Source organism: Polyodon spathula, chromosome 20 (assembly GCF_017654505.1).
Source record: "Polyodon spathula isolate WHYD16114869_AA chromosome 20, ASM1765450v1, whole genome shotgun sequence".
NCBI classification, from domain to species: domain Eukaryota; kingdom Metazoa; phylum Chordata; class Actinopteri; order Acipenseriformes; family Polyodontidae; genus Polyodon; species Polyodon spathula.
In genome coordinates, this window is record NC_054553.1 from 1815585 (window position 1) to 1834366 (window position 18782).

Here is an 18782-nt window from a genome sequence, read left to right on the forward strand (position 1 = left end):
ATACATTTGTGAACATGCCTTATATTTCATCACTTTAAGCCCAAGGCCAAGTGAAGTTGCAACTCTAGTTATGCCAAAAACACTTTCAGCACACTGGTTTTAACATTACCAACACATTTTCACTCTACACCAGGGACCGCTTATATTTAGAGAGAGAGCGAGTGAGACAGAGAGAGAGAGAGAGAGAGAGAGAGAGAGAGAGAGAGAGAGAGAGAGAGAGAGATTCATAGGTTACTGGCCTTGTTATTTGAGCTGCTGTCAGACAGATAACCAGTCAAAAGGTGTGCAGATAGACCGTGAGCACAGAAATACTATGCACTGAAATTCCCATTATGAAATCAGGACAAGAGTCATAAATTGGGGTCAGCAAAGGATATGTCCTCTTGAGAAAGTGGGGCATGTGGCAACACTGCTTGATATCAGCGTGGCTGACAAGGCACACACTTCCATAGCACCCCTCGGAAATGGTTGTCAGTAGCTGTTTTATCAATTGCAGAGACGGTTGCTTGGATGACCATTTGGAGACAACTCAGTGCAGGCAGTGTTTCAGCCCCAACATCATTAGAGGGTTCTGGAGAGCTCTCTAATAGTAATGACAGATGATTACATTTAAAAAAGAGGCTGAAAGTGAACCAGCCTGTGTAATATAAGAGGAGGTTTTTCGGTTAGTATGCACGACAATGTAAAGGTAATGGAAAGGTCAACTCTTTAAATAATAATCCAAGTTTTTCAACATGCCAGACAATACTGTATTTACTGTTCTGACCCTGACCTGAAAAAAATGGGACAATAAGTCAACATAGTGTTTTGGCAGCTTTAACAGTTTTGTTATACTGGACTGAGACATACTGGGTATGACAAATATTTTTAAGAGAGAGTGCCTGTCAAAATGTAGTTGTTTTTTTTTTCTGTGCTTTTAGATCTCTTCTGAACAATTCACTGGAGCAAGTCCCCAGGAGGTCCATCTGTGTGGAAATTCCAAGATTAAACTGGCTGTAAGTAAAGCAGGGTAAAGCTGATAAAGCAAACCAGTGCTGAGTGAGCTCCAGCTGTACCTGGAACACCGTTCACTGCTCACACTACATATTTAGCTTGAACGTGTGTTGAAAAAAAACAAAAAACAAAAGTGAGTCAGCCAGGCATGCAGGATAATGAATTGAGTTTTGACTTTGCAATCTGGGGGCTGACTAAGGAGATTGCCCCACAGGGCTAAATGCCATTGCCAGCAGCAGAACAACACTTAGAAAGCTCACTCATTTTTTAAAATAAATACAGTAAAACGTGTTTAACTCCAAGCTGCTAAATAAAGAGATTTACATGTTTCTTTGTTTTTTAACAGAGAAATGGAAGGAAATATGATTCGATCCCTGCACTGTTCAGCTTTCAGAGAATGTGCTGCCTTGACAGTGCTGTGAGTAAAGAAAAGCATCTTTATTTATGTTACACTATCATTCCATGGACCTGCTGTGGAATTAGGTGCATCTCTTTCCAGTCAACTGTTAGCTTGTATTGTTTTGTAACTTAACGATCTCAGTTAGCTTCACTGTCCCACCATTGTCTGTTTTCTTCCATTTTTAAACCAACACTGTGCTGGTCCCCCAGCTTTTGAGTTCCCCAATTGTTGCTTTTTTTTCCAAGATGGAATATCCCATTCAATAGGACATTTCAATTCCTTACATGTAATGAGCAGTTCTTACTGGAAGGAGACTGCACAGTATCAAAAAATAAACGTCTTGGGTGGAAAATAGTCTTTTACGAGATTTACAATTTTTAACCCTACACAAATGCAATTTGTAAACAAAGGCTGTCACTATATTGTATGAGTATCTTAGGATCTTAGATAAGCGACCGATCTTTTGGGACACTGACATTGGTTGTACAGTATCTTCAAAAGACGGAACCATAGGGGCAATAAGATGCTGGAATGTGAACATCTGGCTTGTCTGCTATGCAACCCTTTTTCAAACTGAACGTCTCGTATTTCATGTGAAGGTTAATATATTTTGCATTGTGGCAGTAGCTCTGCATTAACTATTAGGCACAAAAATAATTACAATGACCTTGCTTTGTGTGTTCCAGAAGATTCTACACAACAGGGTTCCATACACACACGGAATATTCAAATGATGGAAGCTTAGCTGTCAAGTGCATTCTAAGCTTGTTTCACAATTAATTTGTTCAATCCTGTAATATCATATTTTACTCAAATACCATAGGAACCACATAAACAGGCAACACAGTGTTGTATGAGAAAACAAGCAAAGATCTTGCCTTGGAATTCTAACAGCAGCGTATTACATTATCCATATTCAGTGCAGTGGTATTTTAGCCTAGTCTTGTAGAAAAACAGAGATTGTTAATCAGTAAATCACTCTTTGACAAATTGTTTAAGCTGAATAGGGACATTAGCAGCAGAGACAAAAAGAAATGCCTACTACAGAGTTTGTTTCATTTGTCAGACACCTGTCAGCTTAGATTAATAAGTGGATTTCAGGATTCAAAATGCCAGGATTGCAAAAGGTTTGACTGTAAACATCAGGTTAATCAGGGAACGGATGCACATTCTTATGCACCGATCTGGGAGGCAGTGAAACTCAAACGCAGTCCTTGTAAACACAAAGGGGTGGTAGCAACAGCTTTGGAATCCATTAGTGTACCTATATATTTACACATTTAAAAATGGTATGCCTTTTATTTGCCACGCTCTTATTAGCATTAAAGGGGCCATTGGAAGACCTGCACATGTTGTATAAAGAACCTTGCTGCTTTATCTAATGAAACCCTGCTACTAACTGCATTCTTCATCCCCAAGGCTTTTGTAGATCTTGCCCTAATTGTAACACATTTGACTCTGCTGTTCTGTCAAGAAGATTTTCTTGATCTGAAAATAACTTATAATGAGGTAGCCAACTGCTATCACAGATCATTACCTCTAAGACATTGTCCGCTGGTGATAATAATGAGAAAAATCAGGAAAAGGACATTCCAATCTCACAGCTGCAGTCTAATTAGTATACACTTATGACTTTCTTGATACAGAACAAGTGGGAAATGGTTTATTTTCAGTTCAGCCCCAGCTGTGAAGAATGTTTTTTGACAAACCACAATATTTACTGCATTCCCAACAAACATAAACTCTTCCATAATATATAGGCAGTTAAATGGTGCATATAAAAAACATATTCTCAAAGTGTTTCCTCCATTATTTAATTATCTTCTTTTAATTCTAAAGAGAACAAAAAAAACATGTTAATGTTATAGAATGATAACCAAATACCTCGAAAGTGCTTAAGAGAATTTGGAAGTATATTACACAGTGCTTTGGTTCTAGTTTAATAAAATAAACCAGTGTTTTGCCTTTTTTTTAATTGGAGTAAACACTTTAGAAATATGCCCCTATGTTTATATCAGGGAAAGGGACAGTTGTTTTTTTTTGTTTGTTTGTTTGTTTTTTTTTAATAAACCAGCTCCACATTTCAGATGGGAATGTATTTGCCATTCCTTGTTTTCATGACTTCATTCCCAGCAGAAGAATTAATGGTGACACTGTGAGAAAAAAAAAAAAAAAAAAAAAAAAACATCCATCTTGTCGCTGTCCAGTCTCTTGTCTTGCAGTGAATATGACACATCACTTAAATCAGCCGCCCTTTGAGATTCGAGTCCCTTTTACTGTTTAAACAAAAGAAGAGACAGAGAATTAAATATGTTATACAGCTGCTACAAAGAACTTCAGCAAAACGATACTGCAGGGAGCTTGTGTTATATAAACATTCAAAGGACTGTCTTGCTTTGATTATGTGTCTGGATTTAGTTTATGCAACTTCTTTGAAAGAGAACTGTTTTGTTGCTGAATGCTGGTAACTTCTATGGAGTTCTTTCAGGTTAAGGACTAGGGGAAGGCTCTTCTTTCTCTGTCACTTATTGCCATAATTGACAGTAACAATGTTGAATTCTTTTTTTTTTCTGTACCCTGTGCACATTTAATACAGCATTCAGTGGCAGAAAAAAAAAGATTGACGCTATTACTCCATATTCAGAAAAGTAGAACATAATACATTTATAACTGTCAGTGTTGATGTCCTTACTCTGGGACTTCATTAATTTACTGTTGTTACAAAAGAAAAAATCAGACCCTTTCTAGCCTGGGATACACATGTCAATGACATGCAACTAGAGCAGAAGAACAAAAACAAACCACTCAGAAGAATGATTCCAAAACAAATCATAAATAAGTTAGAGTTGACTGTGAAAGCAACTTGTTGTTTAAAACATATTCTTAGTGTGGTACTCTAATACTAATACTGGAGATGCGGACCAATGTGTAGGGGAGAGCTGGACCTTGGTGTTTTCAGAAACTTTTCATACAGATGGCAATTTGTTTTTCACTCATAATTATAATCCTTTTAGTTATTGCTTGGCAGGACAATAGAGTTTCAATGGTCATTGAGAAGTCCCCAGCTTTAGCTCTCCAGCACTCCTGCTCTTTGCTTCAAAGAGCTTGGCATATAAAGACCTCCTCACCAAGGGTGACACCTAACAAGGGCTAATCCTCAATCCTGTCATGAAAGACTGCGTTTCTTTTTCAGAGTGCTGCGCAGGAACCGAATAAGGATGCTTGAAGAAGACACATTTTCTGCCATGCACAAGCTCATAGAATTGTAAGTCTTGGTAACCTCACCAGTCCATTAAATAAAAACATTTGTAAAAAATATATACATAATAAACATAGGTTGGAGGCTTCTTTGCAGTGCATTCTGGATAATTCTCTCGCTGTGTTCTCTTTTATTGGACGAAGACAGCCTCTTCTTTCCACTTGAGTGCATGCCAGGGATCTTATGCAGAGGACAGTTTAATTGTCTAAACACAACTCTAATTCTCGTACTTTGTGCTAAGTTAATTGTTTTTTCCGGGCAGCGCCTTTCAGGCCAAAAGGTGATATACTAGGTCACAGCAATCCTACCATTCCCTGAAATAAATATTCAAACGCTTTATCTAGTGTCACCCCGATTATTCAATTGTTCAGACAAAACAATTAAAACGTCGTCCACCTAATTGAGACTAATTGTGAATTCGATCCTATACCTACACAAGACACTTTCATTGCCCGTTTTCCCTTTATTTTACTGTTCATTTATTTTATTCAGAGACTTGTCCATCAATAGAATTCAAGAGCTGCCGCCTGCTTTGTTCCGAAACCTACACAGTCTGAAGCAGCTGTAAGTATCTGTGCCAGTATATCATTCAAATAAAACAACAAAATCCTCTCGACGTGTGGCAGAAAGCAGGCGATGCCACTCAGTGTTTTGATCAGACATCTGTAACCTGTATCTAATGTGTATAGCATGTGCTGATTTTATTAGACTGAAGCTTTAGTTACAGGCTTGCATCAGATGAATGGGGATTGCACCCTTTAAAAACCTGAATGTTTTGCTTTTAAATAAATGAACAGTCATGGCGGTTTGTCATTATCCAAGTTAACACTCTATTGCATAAAGGGTAGGCTTGCAAGGTTTTGCCGTACTTGGTTTCGTCACCAAGCTTTCTGGTAGCTATCGTTTCTGTTGATTTTTGATCAGTTTGAGATAACCTGTTCTTGATAACAGTGGTAATGCATCACAGACACATGTTTTGTTTTGTTTTTTATTGTGGTGTACCATTAGCTATTACTAGCAATACCACTGTCTGCAAAACAAAATTTAATTACAGCAGTCAGTACTAGGGAAGTTCAATGATATCACCAAAGCTAAGCGATACATTGAGAAATAATGTGAATATGAATTCTCCTTCCTCTTGCATATTCTTAACATGGTATTTTTCAGAAATATTTCACACAACCCTCTGTCTCAAATCCACGATGATCAGTTTGACAGCCTCGTTCATTTGCAGTCACTGTAAGTACTTTGGAGTTGAATTACAATTATAGCCATGCAAGGATCGGGAGCACAGGGAAAGGAATAGCTAGGAGGTGGAGCTTTGAAGAAACATCACATTTTATCCCTGATAAAATGTGATGGGCTTTTCATTTTTAAAAGGAAAAAATAAAGAAAACAGGAAGTATTTTTCATTAGCTGCCAGTAAAAATCTGTCTTGGTTTTTAGCATCTGTAGTTAAGTCATTAAGAGATTCACTCAATCTAGCGCTTGCCTTGTTCTTAAATGTAGAGCTTCTAATGCACTTTATAATTTGCAAGCCCACACACATGTACAGGTGCCTCTACTTGTAGTTGCATTGCATTTACAATGTACAAATATTTAATGTATTCTGAAATGCATCACTTGACTTTCTGTTAAAGTTAAACTTTAGACTAGCCGATGCATATAATACAGCCCATACATTGTGCAATTTAGAAAAGAGCTTGGTGTGCCTGTGATTTGTTTTCAGTGTGTAACACTACATGGTTATACAGGGGATGATTTCTGACTGACTGTGTTTGTTTCCCCTTTATTTCCTTTCCAGAAGTATAGAGGGAATAGAAATTCAAAACATGCACAATCGAATGTTTAAAAATCTGGGAAACCTTTCACACATGTAAGTATAAAACAGTGACAGATTTGATTCAGTTACAATACAGCAATGCAGATGTGATAACACTTTACATGAAGTGTCTCTAATTACTGTGTATTTACATAGTAGTTACTTAGCAAATGCATGCATACTTATATGTAATTGCAATGCTATTATGCATAGTTACAATGTACACTAGATGATGCTTATTAGCAACCAGTCGGCTTCCATCAAAAAGTTGTCATTAACCGAACGTTGTTATTAAGCGAAAAGCCACATTTTGAAGTGTATGCATACAGAAAAACAATGTATACCATAGTTGTAGAAACAGCCATAGAAATTGTAAAACAAAAGTTGTCATTAAGAGGCAGACAGTTGCTAATATCTGAATTCCGTTAACATTAAAGTCTATGGAATGGGATTGGTTCCCGTGAAAATGTTGTTAATAACTGAAAGTTGTCTTTATCAGGGTTGCTAAAAACTGGCATCTACTGTACTTAACATGTAAATCTTTTTGCATGATATATGTAAGTATACAATTGTATCAGAAAAGGGTTAGGGTTAGGGTTAGGGTTTGGTTTAGATTATGCCAAACTAAGCATAACAACATTGTAATTATGTGTAAATAAACATGTATTTAGTAAGTAACTCCTATGCAAAGACACTATAATTGTTTTTACCCAAACAAAACACACTGTCTTTTTTTCCCCTGTTTTTCTGCCTGTTCCTGTTCAGATATTTTAAGAAGTTTGAGTACTGTGGCTATTCACCGAACGTGCGCAGCTGCAAGCCCAACACTGACGGCATCTCCTCCTTCGAGAACCTGCTGGCTAATATCATCCTGCGAGTGTTTGTCTGGGTGGTGGCCTGCATCACCTGCTTCGGCAATGTGTTTGTGATCTGCCTGAGGTCCTGCATCGCTTCAGAGAACAGGCACCACACCATGTCTATCAAGTCTTTGTGCTGTGAGTCTACATAACACATTCTGCACTACTGCAGATGTCAGGGAAGTAAGAAGGGCAGGGTGATGAGATTGCAGATCATTGCACAGGACCAGAGTTGAGTTTAGGAGAGTGTCTGAAATGCAACTTCCATATATATATATATATATATATATATATATATATATATATATATATATATATACACACACACACATACAGTATGTGCCATGAAAATTGCAGAAGCAGGGTTACTTGAATGAACACAGCATCCCTTATAAAAGTCTACCTTTGTAAATTTGTATGGTGTTATTGCAGGTTTACCCTGGTTTGCCATGTTTGTTTTTAATATGCTTTACCATACCTCTCTGGGCTTTATAATGTTTACCTGCACTTTACCATGCTTTCACAATGCTTTAACTGCAATAAACTTTTATAAGGGGTGTATAGCCTTTTGTATAATGACGCAAGACTGGTGCAAGGCTGCAGCAGAGAACGAGCCACCTTGTGTGTTCTGTTTGAATCCCAGGCGCAGACTGCTTGATGGGGGTCTACCTCTTCTTCATTGGCGCGTTTGACATCAAGTACTATGGGGAGTACAACCGTCATGCCCAGAACTGGATGGAAAGCACACAGTGCCAGCTCATTGGTTCCCTGGCTATGCTGTCCACTGAAATATCAGTCATGCTGTTGACATACATGACCCTGGAGAAGTACCTCTGCATAGTCTTCCCCTTCAATAACTACCGTGCCGGCAAGAAGCAGACCCTCTCCACCCTCATCGCTATCTGGGTGTTGGGCTTCATCATTGCAGTGATCCCTTTCTGGGACAAGGACTCCTTTGGGAACTACTACGGGAGGAACGGAGTCTGCTTCCCCCTCCACTCCGACCGGACTGGGAAACCTGGAGCGAGGAGCTATTCCACTGGGATATTTCTTGGTGAGAAACATGCAAATCAGGGTATATTGCATATCAGCTTGAGCCATTCCAGATTTTCCTGCAAGCCTTACTTGTAAGCATACATCTACCAAGGCCTGTGGTGAGTCTTATTAAGCGCCCACTAAAATCGGATGTTTTAATTCGTAGAAGCATGTTGTGCAAAACAACAAGAAAAATTGGATCCAGGAACCATATTCATTTTAGTGGTTGGGGTCTCTGTGAGTTTAGCCTTTTGCATCGTAGGGAATGGTTGCAGTAGGAAAGGAAAGAAAACTATCTGTTTAAACCGGTGCTGCTCTTTTATTGCAAGCTAAAGCTCCCTCTGTCTATGGATTTGGCCGTCATCTCTTCTTCTTTGACTCTGAGACACAGGGTCATAATAGCACAGCTTTATCAACCAGTAGTTTAAATGAAATGCCGTAACAATGAGCTTTAGCGCTTTTAGCTCTCCCTGAAGGTATGTATTTACAACGATGGGGATGAAACACTACCTTCATATTTACTGCATGGTTTTCAAATGATTTATGTATGGATTTTGTGCACATACAGATTGGTTCTCCATAATGGGTCGTTTTCACCTTTTAACAAGTAAATAACAACAAATGCTCTATTTTTAAAAAATCAATAATCCCTGTGTGTGTGTTTTTTTTTTTTTTTTTTTTTTAGAATCCAGCATTTTGAACTCTCCAGAAGACTTAATGTATAAAGACATTCTGAGGATTTGAAAATCTTCTGAAATGTTGCTGTTCTGTTTTTTTTTTTTTTTTTTTAAGGGAAATTCGGCCCCATTTGTTTTATAGATAGGAGAACTGCAGCCATTGAATTCAATTTAAATTCAGGTCTCTCTACCCTCTTGAATACACATGCTGCTGTTGTTCTCTGTGACCTAGACCTGCACATTGGCATCCCAAAGATTAATCAGATCAGGTTGCAATCCCATTCATTCTCTCTGCAATGGGTAGATTCAGTAACACTGTGTTAGACCTCTGCATTAGTTGGGTCTCTACTCTGGCTCCATTCTCGAGGGCTGCTGCAGAAACAGTTTCTAAGGCTGCAGGAACAGTTAGAGATGATAAAAGACCATTGAACCTATCAAGACTGGTCCTGTTTAAGCATGTGCATCACCTCCGGCAGAGTGGCTTCTATGCACTGGCTGGAAGTCTGCAAGCAGCTAGCAGGGGTTTGAAACTCTCTAAAACACTTAGCATCATCCTGGTAATACTAATTCCTGACTCAGGGTGCAGTGTGGTGCTGGAGAGTTTCAATAGAAAGATGTGGTTTATTTTATTCTAAAAGGAGAGAGTGAAAAAAACTAAGAAGCAAGAAACACCCTTGATCATGATGCAGCTGAATTAACATTCAGAGAAAAGCCTACTGAAATTTAGAGTGTTACTGAGCTCAAAGGGTAAAACAGAAACAAGCAAATTCCTTTAGCTTTTCTGTGTGTGGAGTGTGTCCTTGCAACAAGTCTTAAAAGTGATATGGGCTCAAGGTTTATAAAAAAAATAAAAACCCTGCTCTTGTTTTTTGTTGTCGTTGAATAAGGAAGGTATGTCTAGCATTAAATGAAGACTGTCATGCCTCTCTCAGTAAAGTTAACTCAGGCGTTTCCATTTTTCAGGCTTAAACTTGTTTGCCTTCATCACCATAGTCTTCTCCTACACCAGCATGTTTTATTCAATTCGGAAAACTGGAGCCCAGACGGCCAAGCGGAGCGTCTTCCACCGAGAGGTGGCCATCGCCAAGCGCTTCTTCTTTATCGTTTTCACCGACGCCCTCTGCTGGATTCCTATATTTCTACTCAAAATCCTCTCGCTGTTGCAGGTGGAAATACCGGGTAGGTGTGCTGTTTAATTCACTGTGCTGATTTAGCCTGCAGCTCTCATTAGAAAATGGAATTAAGGAATTAACAAAATACAGACAAATATCTTGCATGAAATCTGTATAAAGGATGTATTTTTACATAGTCAAAATGAACATAATATTTACATTAAAAAAAACAAAGCAATGGGACACATTTTAAAGCTAGCAGCACCACTCGTTCAGCAAAGCAGCATTTGACATCTCCTGACTGTGTCCTTAACATGATGATTAATATCAGCAGCTCTTTTACAAACAAGAAGAAAAATAAACTTGCTGCTGCTCATCAGCTTTGCAAGCAGTGCCCTATTTATTGTCTTGAATTTTGCCAATAAGTTAAACTAATGACAGTTATAGTGTTAGATAAAATATTGCAAATAATGCCATTCTGTAAGTGTTGATAAAAGTGTACAGGAGCAGTGATAGTGGCTGCTTCAAAGTGGCTGGAAGAGTCCTGCGATGCATTCACTGCAGGATCAGCAAGTACATATAAACCTTGCAGAAGATGTAGTAGATTAGTAGATATATATTATATATATATATATATCTATACCATATATATATATATATATATATATATATATATATATTTTCCTGTGACCATGGATTCTTACCCTGGATTTCTGCTTGTCGTGCACAGTGCAACATGAATCCCGTGTCTATTTTTTTGACCAGGTACCATAACCTCCTGGGTGGTGATCTTCATCCTGCCAATCAACAGTGCGCTGAACCCCATCCTGTACAGCATCACCACCACTTCCTTTCAGGAGAGACTCAAGCACTGCCTGCAGATGAAATGGAAGCAGCTGGGAGTCAAAGACCGTCGCCAAAGCACTGCCATGTCAACCATAAACACAGCAATGTCATGACGCGTCTGACAGCGTCGGGGCGGGGCGGGGCGGGCTATCCACCTGTCCTGTAAACTCACCAGGGATTCAATGAGGATCATTCTGCCAGTCACTCAAGACATGAAGCCAGGATCCCAAGATGTCACTGAACTGAGTTCGCTCTTTTGCCTCCCCGATTCTCAATCGCTGCCATTGTCGTCAGCTTATTTTCAACAGTGTTGACAGTGTACACGGCGATGGAGCACCTTGAACTCACTCCAAGATTGTGTGTTGAAGACAGCTTTGCTTAATTACATGGAACCAAAATTGGGAGGTGGATGTAAAACTAGCCAGGCTTTTAATTGCTACAGCATTTAAATAGAGTTGTTCTTTGTATTGATGAGTTACTCTCCTCCATGACCTCTCAGTTCACAATCGCAAATTGTAGAAATACAGATTCCTGACTCTTGTAGCAAAACAAAAAAAAAAAAAAAAAAAATACCAAAAAAAACCCCACCTTTCACTGCTCTTGTGTTTCTGTATTGTGAGCACTACACTCTTCCGGTATCTATAATGTGAGTACAAGTTTCTTTGCTTTTTCACTGTCCCTTTGGGGTTTGTAAACTAGATTATTTACAGTAGATGAATTACAAATAAAATGAAAAGGTAGACACCAGGGGCAAGAGGGAGTATTTACCCATCACCCATCGAAATCTATGGCTGTGTGTTTTTAATAGGGAGACCTCAACTTCTCAGTTACTCTTGTCACTGCCTAGCCAAGTTGGAGCTGTTCAAATGCTACCTCCTAGTGGCAATCAAAGGGAACTGCAACACATGATCACAGAAAGTTAGTCATCAGCTGAGATTTCAAAGTGTGCCATTTCAGCAAAACGGTGAGAAAAAAACAAAGCACAGAATGACCGGGTTGGCAATGAACTAGGAAGGAAGCTGCAGTTTTGGTTCCTCCGTTTCAAACACCAGAGAGATTAATAGGAAACATTTGCTTCTCTTCACACACGAACCCTGCTGTGTCGTCTAGCTTCTGTCTTACAAACCTCTACCTCATCAAAAAGCGATTCAAACAAGAACTACTGCATGCTGTCCTTTCACATGATTGTGAATGGCGAGGACAACATAGCAATGCTAAAGCAAGGTATTTGCCATTGCCAATAGGAGACACCTTCAGTGTTAGAGATCTGTGGATAGACTCCCCGTGATAAGTGGCATCTTGAGGTTAAGGAGGTCCTGGGTGTGGTGGGGGCTTCAGGAGTAAAAACAATTTCACATTGTGAGGAACTTCCCCTTGCCTGGGACGAGTCGATCAGTCAACCATGGAGAATGCCTGTTTACTCTTATTGTAACAGAAGGAATCTTGTATTTGGAATTTCAACCAGAAGCGATAGAGGTATCTGTTTGTGTTGATAATCCATCAGTTAACAAATCGGACAATGATTTGTAGTATGGCTACAATAGCAATCAGAGAGTAGTTGCTTACAGTTTGGTGCATGGTATCCTGCCCTGTGACACACAGATGCAGACCATAAGCAGAAATGTACCTGGTGACAAGATGTAGGAGGGGTTTTCTAAAACTAAACGATAGTGGGGAGTAGTACAGGCAGGGGCTGAATACCACAGGGTCGATGCCGAGGAGCTGAAATTCCAGATACAGGATTGTATATATGCTGCTGAATGCCAGAACATGTCATGGCTTTGCACAATGTCTGTACAGATGATAATTATGCCACAAGCAATGCTACTGCAGATGCCAGTGTTCTCTACTGTAATTATTTTAAAGATAACTAATCAACTACATTCCACAGCCATACTCTGGGCGCTATATTCTGTATGCTGTGGCTTGCGGTCGCATACATGGCACATACTGCTTTGTATGGGTGGATGTATGCTACAGATTGATGTCGTTTACATTTTGTTTCTTTCTTTTAATTGTTTTTAGCACACAAATGCTGTACAAAATCTGATATCCGTTTGGCTATTTAATTTCTAACAAAAGGAACATGCCATTGTGTGTCATTAATGTATTAAATGTAAAGAAAAAAAAAAAAAAGGTTATTAAACTGTTCACAGCAAAAGCAAACCGAATGAAGATATTTTCAATAAAATGTTACATTCAACAAAATGTTTTCTAAGCAGACCTAATTTTTTGTTTGCTTGTTTCTAATACGCTTGAAGCAAATGAAACAGAATGGAATTAAAAGTCTGGTAACCACTGTATAAATTTTCACATAGAGAGACCGATACACGCGCGTCTTTACATGTATAACGGACGAGGCGATGCAAGGAAAATCCCTTTTGTAAACATCAGGGTTATTGTTAAGCTGCGGACATTCAAGGCAACAGAATATATACAGGTAGCAGGAAAGCGCATTCAAAAAATAAAATCCCTGACACAAATAAAATATTTACATATTTATTAATTAAAAAAAAAAGAAAATCTGTATCATGGTTAGCCTATTAATGGCAGTTTTATGTAATTATAGAATACAAAATCATATATAATAGAAATTCTGTTTGATAAGCAGTAGCAAAAATAAACAAGGTTACAAAGAGCCAATAGACATTAATACATTTATTAGTTTTATACAGGGAACTTAATACTTGCCACAGTCACAGGTACTGTTGCTTTAAGGATTCACACATGTTTAAACATGTTGAAACCGCTGTTAGACGTCCCTTTTTGGATTTTCTTCATAAACTTTCTAAAATGAAAATTTGGAAACATTAGCTGCCGTACAAGGTAGAGCAAAGAAATAAGAGTTATCCCATTTAAAAAAAAAAAGATGCAAGACATCAAGCCCTGAAATATAACAATGTAACTTTACACACACAAAACATAATGCACAGCAGAAACACCTTCTCAAAAATGTTGAAATCTGACTTTGTTGTCAACAAAAGATGGAGAGGACAAGAAACTGGGCCTTCCATAAACACCAAGACAAGAAAGGGAGTTTTCCTTTTCCAGTGTCAAAAATAAAACAGAGTATGGTGCTTTACAAAGACTGGCAGTTTGGGCATTTCCAGCTAAAATCTCTCTGATTTAAAATGGAAATGAATTCTGAAGCCCATCCCAATCAAGTTTCGGCTTCTACTGTGTGTTAGTTTCACATTATGCAGATATTTGACAAGAATCATAAGCGAGCAGTGTTACATATTACACATAATGCCCAACACATTAAAACAAATAAAACAGCGATGTTTGCAAATTATATACACATACATATAGAATCGACTGACGCATACAATATTCAAAGCGTATAAAGACATTATTATTATTTTATTTACACTAAGAGTATCCCATCTTGAACCAGACCAGCACATGGCGGGAGAGTTTTAGCGATTTCATGGCAACATAGCCTAAAGGAATTGCAATTATACTGAGTAACTGCACAGAACACCTGCTACCCACTGGGAGAAAGACAGCTTTAAAGAAAAAATGAGAGATTCCATTAGTTTTTGTTCCTTAGAAGGGTTGCCTCAGATAACCTTTGTCAAAAGAACAAGTCAATTCCTAAGAAAAAAAAAGAAAAAAGCAGCAGCCATTAAAGCTACAGTAACACTTAAAATAATAATAATAATAATAATAATAATAATAATAATAATAATAATAATAATAATAATAATAATAGTCAAGAAACCATGGTGACGAACATCAACATTTTTTTAGTTCCTGGTATATATAATAATATTAATGTTACCATGTGTGAAGCTAATACTTTAGTGAAAGACCGTGCAGCTATAGTAAATGCAAACAAAAATAAAAATAAATAAATGCTCCATTGTGTAATGGTGCTTTCCTTTAATTTGTCGTGGATGGTGTTCTCAGAGATATGATAAATATCCAAGTTACTGTAACTTTAAATCTGCAGCCCCCAATATTTTTTTCATATAACAATATGTTTGCATTTTACAGTCAGTCATACCATCAACCAGTGCCTTTGAACAAATCCAACTAGGAGGCAGTTTGACAAATGATTATATACAATGTGGAGTCAATGTGTCCAAAAGCCCAGGATTAACAAATTGACCAACATATATAAATAAACTAAAACTACACATACATTATATTATGGTCTAGTGAAGATGAAACGCAATCAATGCCTTTTTTATTATAATACAATAAAATCTAACCTCCCTGGTACATTGTGCAGTCAGAAAACCTTCTCCCTGACTCGTGAGTCCGTTTCATTATTATTATTATTATTACTATTATTAATGACCTGCATGTAAGTGTATGGTGCACAAGCAGAACATCACTACTTTCAGAAGCTCATTCTGAGGCTATGACTGTCTAATGTGCAACAGCACTAGCTGAACCTGTTCTAAATAGTTCATTATGCAGACATTAGTAAACAAACACATGCCTGAAAATGAACAGCGTTAAAAAAAAGGGTCTTTTTGACTCCCTGCCTAGTCCTAGTCAATAACAATGGACAATATTCTACCTATCTTCTTTTTGGCACAATGATGGCTGTCTCATTAAACATGACTGATTATAGCACTCCTGCTGGTGTTTAGTTCAACACAAAGGTGCTTTAACAAAATAGTACAGCATCTTATTTACAATTAAGAAATCTAAAAAAATATGTTTCACGTTTGTACAGTGCAGTCATATATGAAAAAGGGGATTAGCCTAATTACATCCCGCAGAAATGCAGCAATGAGTTACAGTGCGCATTGCAGCAAGATAGTAACCCATCCTGAGTTCACAAAACTAGCCTGCAAAAACAAACACTATTCAATTAGGTACAAGTAAATGTATGTACACGTGGTTAATGCCTGGTGATAATCCGACAAGCAGGCATAGCGGCGAAAAGAAATAAATATATAAAAACATTCCATTGGATAAATGCTGCATTTTTTTTTTCCTTTTTCAAATTATCCATCTCATAGGCCTTTGTGAAATAGCTTGAGTGATTTTCACAAGCGCTTCCTAAAAATGGATCTTCATACAAAACACATTTCCCTCCCTGTTCAGTATTTCTTTCAATACCCCTATTCTTTTTCTGACTGCCATCCAACAACGGTGCAGCACTGGCTGCCCAACGTGTGTCGACAGACACCGGTGGTATAGAATTCCCTATGCGTGTTCTACTACCCCTCCTGTAGTCCTGGGATTTCGGTTTATCCCCACTGCTTTCATCACATGTTGGAGCTGTTACTCTGCGTTGCTTACATCACAAAAAAATGGAAATCCCAAACCACATCCAAACCCATTCTGAGTCCCAAGGCCCCAGCACAAAACCATCTCATGTTGCTGCTGTAATGCCTGACCTCTTTGACTGTGTCATGGTCCTGTATAGGCATCAGTTATTAACCATCTATTTTGTTTTTGTGCAGGGCGCTAGACATTTCAAGCGTGTTAATTTGCCTCACTTGTAACTTTTCTCTGATACCCACGTAACTCTTTTCCTTTCATGAAACACAATTTTAAAAACTCAGCAAATCGGATCATGCCTCCAATAGCTTTAAGCCTTGCATTTTTTTATTACACACTGGTTGCATTTCCTCTGTCAGACAGAAGTTAAATGAGTCCCGGTGTACTGTGAAGGAGATCCGGGCTGTGTAGACCTTTACTGATTCTCAGAAGCAGGAATCCTGGAGACGCTCTACAGCTTGGTTTCAGGCCCCCGGGCTGTTAACACAGGGAAAGAGTCTCGTATCCTAGCAACCTCCACTCCGCAGAGATGTCCAAACACCTTGTTATACCATTCAGGAGAGCGGCCCCTAAAAACAATGTAAATTATTTACCTTTAGATACTCAATTTGACATCATGCAAGCAGGAGCACAGGTGTTCGTTTTCTGCTCACCTTAGGTCGGCACGGCAGACATGCGTCAGTCTGGAGCGGCCCATCCCGCAGGGTTCGACGAGGTACCTGGAGCTCAGGAGCAGCGCGCGCACGCCGCCTTCCAGCTGCACCTTGTCGTGTTCCACCGAGGCGCACACGAGCACACACGCCCCCTTCGGAAGATCACTGTGCCACTTCCTGAGCCAGACAACAAAACCCAGTCAGAAACGCAGCAGAGCACAGGAGAGGTTGCAAGACATAACACAAGTTATATATTCCCTTCAGTCACAGTGTGCACAATTGCACCATGTTAAACCTAACCCTACATGTATCTATATGCATATATGGCAGGGCTACTTCCCCGAACTCCATAGAGTTCATACAAACTCTTAACATTTCTAAAAATTTTATTAAACATGTGTGACCGAAGGGGATATTGTAGACCAGCACTGTGGTATTTACTATTTGGTATATACAGACCATGACCAGCTATTCCAGCGTTTAATATACATTTAATAATGTTTTATTTCTATTTATAACAACCTTACATTTGCAGAAGCCTGCCAATATACATTTGCATGAAAATGTTTATGATTAATTGCAACCATGTGCAGTACTCCACCTTAGCACGATGAAATCCCTTCTCGGATGAGGTGCCATGCTGTCTGTGACGTAGTGATAGATTTCAGTGTTCTTGTCCAGGGCCTCAATCACCCTGCCGTGCAGTAAATCGTCGTCCCATAGGTGGCGCTCTCTCAGCACTCTGTGCAGCACTGTGACCGGCGGAGCCTCGATTTCCGTGGAGACCTTCCACAGACGAATGGGGTGCCCGTCCCCAACCTGTGAAGGTGAGCAATGCAGGTGAGGCACTTCACTTCTTATTAATGTCTTAACAATAACCTTATCAAAGCCACAAACATTCACAGGATTAGTTATTTCGTCCATAGCCTAAAACAACAACTGTCCTTTAGGAAACAATAGGAGGTCCTTTTGGGTTGTCTTTAGAGACTAACCACAGGTCAGACTGCAAAAGTCATCATGCAGATAATACAACAGCCTGGAAAGATTGTTGAAATCTACAGTACAAAACATATATAATCACTGTTGCAGTAATCCCTGAACCATCCTTTTGCAGGTGGATTTAGCAGCACAATAGACTTGTCTGTCAAAAGCCCCATTTTTAACATGGTACTGGAGGCAACAGACAGCCAAGGTATTCCTTGGCACTACATCAAAAACAATGACGCAAGACTAGCAGACGACAGTTACCAACACCAGTTTCAAATTCCTTCTTGAAAGTGCCTGTGGGACAATAGCTAACTCAATTAATTTAAATTCAATTCAATTAAACGTGTCAGATAAACGTTTTACAGTATTCTAACAGGTAAATCTTGATGCATCATTTTAATATGGCCAATAAAAAAAAAAAAACTCAGAGCAGAGCAGAGCAGTTCGTATCCACAAACCTTTTTGTATGATAATTCAGTGCTCTCAGGTCCTGGTGTGGTGAGCCAGCCTTTAAACTTCTCCATCGATTCTCGTAAGAGACCCTGGACACTGTCCTCCAGGAAGGCCCGATAATCCCTGGGCTCGCCTAGCAGACTCCTGCTGAGCCCCTCCAAGGGAAGTGGGTGGGCGTCCGCGGCTACATAGGAGTTTCGGGACTGCAACATCATGTCATGGGGGATCTATGCAAGAGAAACCAAACACAAACACACACAGCGAGTCTGCTTTAAACACAATGAGAAAGCTACAAATGAATCACTGGTAGTATGAAGTAATGTCATATCAGATCAAACGGTTTGTAAACATGAAATGAATTGAAATTGCGAAAAAAGAGCCAAACCATGGATATGGTCTGGAGGTTAAAAAAATTATGTGGCAATGAAAAGTTTTAGTTCTATA

General features: G+C 38.9%; 2 protein-coding genes across 6 annotated transcripts in view; one reads left to right on the forward strand and one right to left on the reverse strand.

The window, feature by feature from the left end:
- Positions 1 to 14658, forward strand: part of LOC121295857 (relaxin receptor 2-like) — a 31003-nt gene extending 16345 nt beyond the window's left edge. The window contains exons 10-19 of the mRNA XM_041220958.1: positions 921 to 995; positions 1340 to 1411; positions 4587 to 4658; positions 5145 to 5216; positions 5820 to 5891; positions 6457 to 6528; positions 7240 to 7469; positions 7975 to 8385; positions 10007 to 10222; positions 10921 to 14658. Of these exons, the coding sequence (XP_041076892.1) occupies positions 921 to 995; positions 1340 to 1411; positions 4587 to 4658; positions 5145 to 5216; positions 5820 to 5891; positions 6457 to 6528; positions 7240 to 7469; positions 7975 to 8385; positions 10007 to 10222; positions 10921 to 11114 (1486 nt within the window). The 3' untranslated portion in view covers positions 11115 to 14658. The remainder of the gene's footprint in view (positions 1 to 920; positions 996 to 1339; positions 1412 to 4586; positions 4659 to 5144; positions 5217 to 5819; positions 5892 to 6456; positions 6529 to 7239; positions 7470 to 7974; positions 8386 to 10006; positions 10223 to 10920) is intronic.
- Positions 14659 to 14723: 65 nt separating this feature from the next.
- LOC121295505 (stAR-related lipid transfer protein 13-like) overlaps positions 14724 to 18782 on the reverse strand; it is a 57846-nt gene continuing 53787 nt past the window's right edge. For all 5 annotated transcript variants that reach the window (XM_041220196.1, XM_041220197.1, XM_041220200.1 and 2 more), the window contains 4 exons: positions 18344 to 18565; positions 17500 to 17717; positions 16899 to 17075; positions 14724 to 16814 (listed from right to left, as the gene is read on the reverse strand). In XM_041220196.1, the coding sequence (XP_041076130.1) occupies positions 16697 to 16814; positions 16899 to 17075; positions 17500 to 17717; positions 18344 to 18565 (735 nt within the window). In that variant the 3' untranslated portion in view covers positions 14724 to 16696. The remainder of the gene's footprint in view (positions 16815 to 16898; positions 17076 to 17499; positions 17718 to 18343; positions 18566 to 18782) is intronic.